The 8,133-nt window shown below is 40.6% G+C and overlaps 1 protein-coding gene across 3 annotated transcripts in view; it reads right to left on the bottom strand.

Moving 5' to 3' along the window:
- Positions 1-1,986: 1,986 nt before the first annotated feature.
- The window catches only part of CPQ (carboxypeptidase Q), a 383,503-nt gene continuing 377,356 nt past the window's right edge, over positions 1,987-8,133 (bottom strand). For all 3 annotated transcript variants that reach the window (XM_059394904.1, XM_059394903.1, XM_059394902.1), the window contains one exon: positions 1,987-2,071. In XM_059394904.1, the coding sequence (XP_059250887.1) occupies positions 2,004-2,071 (68 nt within the window). In that variant the 3' untranslated portion in view covers positions 1,987-2,003. The remainder of the gene's footprint in view (positions 2,072-8,133) is intronic.

The following is an 8,133-nucleotide window of genomic DNA, read 5'->3' as shown; positions in this document are numbered from 1 at the left end:
CACACAAAACAGACAATCATATAAAAAAATGGGCAGAAGATATGAACAGACACTTCTCCAATGAAGACATGCAAATGGCTATCAGACACATGAAAAAATGTTCATCATCACTAGCCATCAGGGAGATTCAAATTAAAACCACATTCAGATACCACCTTACACCAGTTAGAAAGGCCAAACTTAGCAAGACAGGAAACAACATGTGTTGGAGAGGATGTGGAGAAAGGGGAACCCTCTTACACTGTTGGTGGGAATGCAAGTTGATGCAGCCACTTTGGAAAACAGTGTGGAGATTCCTCAAGAAATTAGAACTAGAGCTTCCCTATGACCCTGCAGTTGCACTACTGGGTATTTACCCCAAAGATACAGATGGAGTGAAAAGAAGGGCCATCTGTACCCCAATGTTTATAGCAGCAATGGTCATCGTGGCCAAACTGTGGAAAGAACTAAGATGCCCTTCAACGGACGAATGGATAAGGAAGATGTGGTCCATATACACTATGGAGTATTATGCCTCCATCAGAAAGGATGAATACCCAATTTTTGTAGCAACATGGAGAGGACTGGAAGAGATTATGTTGAGTGAAATAAGTCAAGCAGAGAGAGTCAATTATCATATGGTTTCACTTATTTGTGGAGCATAACAAATAGCATGGAGGACAAGGAGAGATGGAGAGGAGAAGGGAGTTGAGGAAAATTGGAAGGGGAGGTGAACCATGAGAGACTATGGACTCTGAAAAACAATCTGAGGGTTTTGAAGGGGCCGGGGGTGGGAGGTTGGGGGAACCAGGTGGTGGGTATTAGAGAGGGCATGGATTGCATGGAGCACTGGGTGTGGTGCAAAAACAATGAATACTGTTACGCTGAAAAGAAATAAAAAATTAAAAAAACGAAACAAAACAAAAAAAACCTGGTTTTCCTATAGCAAAAAAAAAAAAAAAAAATTTAGTGTTCTCCTCTGATTTTCTAAAGTAATGGTTTCTAACCCTGCACTATTCCTCTTCTCACTCCTGGTCCTCTCACTGAGGGGGTGTCTGCTGGAATGAACTTTATGAACTGCCATCTAAAACACTGTTCTCGGGGCGCCTGGGTGGCTCAGTGGGTTAAGCCGCTGCCTTCGGCTCAGGTCATGATCTCAGGGTCCTGGGATCGAGTCCCGCATCGGGCTCTCTGCTTGGCAGGGAGCCTGCTTCCCTCTCTCTCTTTCTGCCTGCCTCTCTGTCTACTTGTGATTTCTCTCTGTCAAATAAATAAATAAAATATTAAAAAAAAATAAATAAAACACTGTTCTCATCAACTCCCTCTTCTGCTGAAGATGTCTGATGACTTCGCATTGGCTACAAGTTTTTTACCCGAAATGTATGCCTCTTCTTCATCTGGCCCAGAGATAACTCAACTGTTCTTACCACCCACTGCTCTCGAAGATGAATCCTCTGCTCAGTGAAGTTATTCTCCTAATCCTTCCCAGTTGGGACACTTGCCTTTGTTCAGGTGAACCCAGTTGTTCACCTGCCTCTATTTCTGTCACCAGAACTGCCCTTCTCTACCCCTTCTGCCCATTCTGATACTAGACAGTCTTCAAAATTCAGCTTAAGCTCACCTCTTCCAGTTCTTTCCTGTCTTCCATCTTAGGAGTTCCTGTAGTTACTCTGCATGTAGTATTTATCCTGGTGCTATTCCCAAAACTCCTTTTTATATGACTTAACTTTTCTTGTGTTCCTCTTCAAATCAATACATCTAGTCAGCCAACATTTACTGTAGATCTATCATGTGGCAGGTAATAATGAGTATTGTAGGTATATAAGCCATGAATAAAATACTCTCTTGGTCCTCAATCCAGTTAAGGAGATAAAATACAAAGAATATTAACTTTAAAGTGAAAATGCATGCTTTAACTAACAAATCAAGGCAACAATAGAATACACTTCATAAAGCAGTGCATGACTCACTGCCCAAGGGTATAAATAATGCTTTCTTTTCACCGTAGGCTGTAGTCAGTGATTCTAAAGGGCATGAGCCATGTCGGCAATGGTCAGATAGTCAATGGCTTCATGGAGCTGAAGGAGGTGTACTGCAAGGGGGAAGAAGAGAATAAGCTTATTAGTTGTTGTGATGAGCAGTTTCCAGCAGTGTGCTATTGATGTGGACCGTATATAAGGTACATACATACCTATCTAGCATGTAGCAGTCAAGGAATATTAAACAATAGCTCTTTAAACAAACATTTTATTTGTTTATCTGAGAGAGCATGAACAGGGGGAGCAGCAGAGGCAGGCTCCCCGCTCAGCAGAGAGCCTGACAGGGGGCTCTATCCCAGAACCCTGGGCTCACGACCTGAGCGGAAGACAAATGCTTAACCAACTGAACCACCCAGGTGCCCCTAAACAAGAGCTCTGACTCACTTGAGTTAGCGATAAGAGGCAGCCACTTTCTATAATTCCTTGTATTACCCTTCTCACTTTCTAATATTTTTCTTCATTCTTGATTTCCATGTTACAGCCTGTTTCTTCCCACTTTCCTCTTGCCCTCCCCCACCCACTACAATGTAAATTCTACAGGAGCAAGAGACCTACTCAGTTCTTTTCATCTCTATCCTCGGTGTATAGAGCACCTGGCTTCTACTTTGCACTCAAGCTATGGCATGCTGATGAGATGAAACTGCCCACTTACTCAAGTGAAGGCCACAGTCACAAACCAGAGAGTGCCCTTTTCATGTACTCAGTGAGGTCTGCTCACCATGCACCATGCCTCCAGACATTACTGGCACAGAGTGCTGTCACCATAAAGGAGGTATTTTTAAATTAAGGACAGCAGGGAACATGGAACTGCTGTACTGCACTATTCCATCTGGTGATTGGGAGCCATATGAGTCCCGGGTCCAGAAACTCCCATTTACTTTACATTACCATTCCTATTTGTGTCCTGATCTTCTTCTTCCTTGGAACATGTTAGAAGAAAGGCCTTTGGAAGCGTAGAAATGGAAAGTTTTAATTTAGTTCTGTCATATGAGGTATTAGGCAGAAATAAGCAAGATGGAAAATATGTGAAATTCTGAGTAATCTGCATATTTGGTACTTCAATGTGGAGTCTAAACTATCATAAAAAGATGAAAGAAATTAAAATGTGATTTCAAAAACAATTCAATATGTGAGGAAAGAGGACAGCTCAATGAAGCAAAGTTCTTTTCTTTTCTTTTTTTTTAAGATTTTATTTATTTATTTTGAGAGAGAGAAAGAGAGAGGGAGAGCATGAGCAGAGGGAGAAGGAGAAGCAGACTCCACAGTGAGCAAGGAGCCCTGGGATCATGACCTGAGCTAAAGGCAGACACTTAGCGCACTGAGCCACCCAGGTGCCCAAAGCAAAGTTCTTACTGAAGCAATCCTGACTGACTTGTAGTTACAGCATTAGAGTTTATCAACCTCTTTCACATTATCATACCTAGTCAGCATTTGACTCATGGGCAGTTTGTTGAGGGCCAGGCACTTCCCAGGTCTGGGAATTCGGAGGAATTCACCATAACCACAGGAGGAGGTGTTACGGGAGCATACCCAAGGTACACTTACTGGATCGGTAGGAGTCAAAGAACGCTTGTGAGAGGAGGAGAACAAGTTACTGAATCATGCATGGGTAGGAATTCGCTGTTGAAGAAGATAAAACTGGGTCCAATGGCAAGGAAGTGTGAGAGCTCAGAGTGCACCGAGAGCCTTAGTGAATGAGACTTGTTCTAAGAGAAGAACAGAAAGGAGTGGAGAGCCATGAGAGAGGAGGCTGCATATCAGCCCAAGGGTAAAACGAAAAAGGCCCTGAGTGCCATGCTGGGAAAAGACATGATCCTCTAAAGACAAGGGGGAGACACTGAAGAACTTTAAGGAAGAAGCAGAGATAATCAGATATTGCAGCTGTTCTTAGTTGCTCACAGTAGAAATCCTCACCTTCTTTCTGAGGAATCCCAGTTTTTCTCATATATGAGGAGGCTACATTTTCAGTGGTGACTGGGTCCCCCTCTAGGCCCAGAAAATAAAATTTTGGTCAATATAAGCCAATGTTGGTAAGTCCACTCCATTGCCACTGCCTGACTTAGCCACAGACATGTTTTACAATTTTGGCTAATGAGACTACACAAAAATCTGCTTTGCAGCTTCTGGGAGAGACTGCCTTGTGATTAAAAAGACGGGTCTATCAAGGGCATTCTCTCTTCCACTATTGCACAATGTGTGAGAATCTGTTGCTTCGAACAACTGCAGCTATCTTGGGACCAGGAAGGGACAAGCCTGAAGACAGAAGTCAACATGCTGAGGATGGCAAAGTGGAAAGATGGAAAGGACCAAGGTCCTTGATGTGGTAGATGACGAAATCAAGCATTCTGTTATGTTTTCCAGAGCATTCTGGAGCTCTTTTTAAGTGAATTTCAAAATCTCCTTATTGCCGTTCTAAGTTGGGTCTTCTGTTTCATTTTGCAGGCAAAAGCAACCTAACTGATAATCTGATTTTCAATTTAGAAAGTTCATTTTGGAAGCAGTGAGCCAGTTAGATGGAAGGGGACCAAGAATGCAGGTCGGGATGGTAGTAGGAAGCTGCCACAGGAAAATCAGTGAATACTGATGAGACGAGGTCTGTGTGGTGGAGGGGAGTGAACAAGTTTAGGAAATAAATGAAATTCAGAGTAAAGGGAACTTAGAGACCACGTTGATGTGTGCTCTGGATGATTGTGTAGTTTCTGGATGGTGGTGCCAGTCCGTGAGACAGGGGACAGAGGAGGAGAAGGAATACATATTGAGGCTCGGTGGTTACCATATCTGTTTTGCAGGTAAGAAAACCAAGTCTCACTCAGTAGAATGTATAGTTTGTGAGAGTACAGATCTTGTCTGTCTTCTTTACTACTGATTCTCCAGTGCCACAGAGCAGATAATTAGTAAGAATGCTTAATAATAAATGAGTACAGACATACAGATGAACAATAGACACATAAAAAGATTCTCAACATCACTCATCAACAGGGAAATGCAAATCAAAAATACAATGAGATATCACCCCACAGCTGTCAGAATGGCTAGAATCAAAAAGACAAGAAATAACAAATGTTGACAAGGATGTGGAGAAAGGAATACTTGTGCACTATTGGTGAGAATGTAAATTGGTACAGCTACTGTGGAAAATGGTATGGAGCTTCCTCAAAAACCTAAAAAGAGAAATACCATGTGATCTAATAACTCTGCTACTGGGTATTCACCCAAAGAAAATGAAAACACAAATTCAAAAAGACATATGTATCCCTATGTTTATTGTAATATTATTTATAATAGCCAAGATATGGAAGTGGCCTAGGTGCCCATCAGTAGATGAATGAATATAGAAGAAGTGGTACACACACACACACACACACACACACACACACAGGAATTCTACTCAGCCATAAAAAAGAACGAGTACTTGGGGCGCATGGGTGGCTCAGTGTGTTAAAGCCTCTGCCTTCAGCTCAGGTCATGATCCCAGGGTCCTGGGATCGAGCCCCGCAGGGAGCCTTTTTCCCCCTCTCTCTGCCTGCCTCTCTGCCTACTTGTGATCTGTCAAATAAATAAAATCTTTAAAAAAAAAAAAAGAATGAGGACTTGTCATTTGCAACAACATGGATGGACCTAGCAGCTATTATGTTAAGTGAAATAAGTCAGACAGAAAGACAAATACTACATGGTTTCACTTGTATGTGCAACCTAAGAAACAAAACAAATGAAGAAACAAAGCAGAAAAAGACCCATAAATATAGAGAACAAACTGGTGGCTGCCAGAGGGAAGGGGGCTGGAAGAATGAGCAAAATGGGTGAAGGGGAATGGGAGGTGCAGGCGTGCAGTTATGGAATAAGTAAGTCATGGAGATGAGAGGCACAGCGGAGTGAATATAGTCAATGGTATTATAATAGAATTGTATGGTGACAGATCCATTATGGAGGTAGCTACATTGTGGTGAGCATAGCATAACATATAGACTTGTTAAATTACCAACTTTGCACCTAAAACCAACACAACATGTGTCAACTATACTTCAATTAAAAAAAAGAAAGAAATGAGTGTGGGCTGAGAAAAATTACATCATTTGCCTAAGACAGCACATGCAGTTAGAAGTCAAAAGCCAGAAAACACACTCTAATTCTTTCCAGCACACTGTCTACCACATGCCAACAACATTAGGAAAAGGTTGACTCTCAGATTCTGAAGCAGACAAGGAAACTCTTATTGGTAGATATAGAATCAGGGTGGGCTCACTCTCTCAGGTCACATTAAGAGAGTATATAATTTTTCTCATTAGTGTATATTTTATAGAAGAGTTTCTAAAGAAAGAAGATGTTCAAGAAGGATGCATGTGAGGACATCTGGAAGACATGGATTATATCTCCTTATGACATATTCAGGGTGAAACTGACTCTTCTCACTCTCACCTGAAGTTCATAATCAGAGAATTATAGCCTAATTCTCTGATTTACATTTGACATGTAAAGCCTTTCTGCTATCTGGAGTTTCCAAATAGAGACTAACCTAAATCCCTCTTAGACTACTCCAGTCATGCTCATGTTGTCTTTGAAACAGTCAGAAAACAACTGTTTACCATTTTATGTAGGAGAAACATTAAATTACTAGAAGATATTATTCAGCATCTTCTCTCAGTCTTTATTCCTTTAATGGAAATAATCTTAGCTGTTCTAGGCTCCCTAATTTATATCATTCTTCCAATATTTTTTCTACCTTTATATTTCTTTTCTCAGCATCCTGTATTTTTTCCACAATCCTAACACCAGGGACCCAAAGCTTGTTGAAAAAATATTTATTTCTGTGTTTGTGTTTTTGTTTTCTCCTCTCATGTCAGATTTATAAGAATTTAATTATTTCTCAAAATTGAACTAAGAACTATAGAGGAAGCTATATAGAAACCATTGACCTTAACCTCAAAGAATCGATCACTGGATACTCCTAATAATCCAAGAACAATATTAGTGTGTAATTCAAATGCCAGATTGTGGGACACAGAAGTGTTTTGGAATTTAGAAAAGCAATAGGGTGTCATGGGCTGTTAAGGAAAGATTCACGGACAGTGATGAATACAGAGTGAGCCTTAAGAGAATCTAGGATTTGGAGGGGAAGAATAGGAAGAAGTATGGAAGAAAGTGGCCACAGGAGAGGCTGGAGTATTAAAAATATCTAAACAGGGAGTATCTTAGATATATATGGAAAATACATCTAAGATACTTTTCTTTTAAAAAGCATCACCCCCAGGGGCACCGGGGTGGTTCAGAGGGTTAAGCCTCTGCCTTCGGCTCAGGTCATGATCCCAGGGTGCTGGGATTGAGCCCTGCATCAGGCTCTCTGCTAAGCAGGGAGCCTGCTTCCCCCTCTCTCTCTGCCTGCCCCTCTGCCTACTTGTGATCTCTCTCTCTCTGTCAAATACATAAATAAAATCTTAAAAAAAAAAATCATCCCCAAAGCCTTATACTTATATTGATAGTTATTATGTCTGTTATGGACATCACCTAGACTGATGAATGACAGCATCTCTCCTTTCCAAAGATGAACTTTCATCAATCAATCTACTTGGCTTTTATAATTAATGAAAACATATTGAATTTTGATTCTGTGTTCTTAATTAGTATTTCATTACTGACTACACACAGAACACGCAAAAAAAAACTGTGGACCAGCCAGGAGGCTACAGAAATTTGATAGGCCTAGGACACAATAGGGACTCAATAAACATTTATTGAATCATTGGAGGATAGGAAAGAAGAAGAGAAAGAAGAAAACTCTGGGAACATAATTTCTCTTTTGGGGAACATTATTTTTGGGGGAACATTCTTTTTTTGGGAACATTATTTCTCATTCATTTTTGAAAAGTTAGGTGAGCAGTTATGTAAATCGTAACCTAATTAGTATTTCTAATTTCATCTTTAGGTTTAAGCTACTACAACGTGCCAGTTTTCAGCAACACAGGGTACATAGCTGGTATATTTTTATTTTCTTTTTCTGTTTAACTATGGTTCTTTACCTTTTTCTAAAGTTCCTGAAATTTTCAGTAGGTTACAAGAGATACAACATAAGCGGTTCTATTATTTCTTCCAGAAATAGCTCATATTTGAAATATCAAAA

The sequence above is a fragment of the Mustela nigripes genome, chromosome 3 (assembly GCF_022355385.1).
Source record: "Mustela nigripes isolate SB6536 chromosome 3, MUSNIG.SB6536, whole genome shotgun sequence".
Classification (NCBI taxonomy): Eukaryota; Metazoa; Chordata; class Mammalia; order Carnivora; family Mustelidae; genus Mustela; species Mustela nigripes.
The sequence above is the reverse complement of the archived record's forward strand: the minus strand, read 5'-3'. Positions and strand labels throughout refer to the sequence as shown.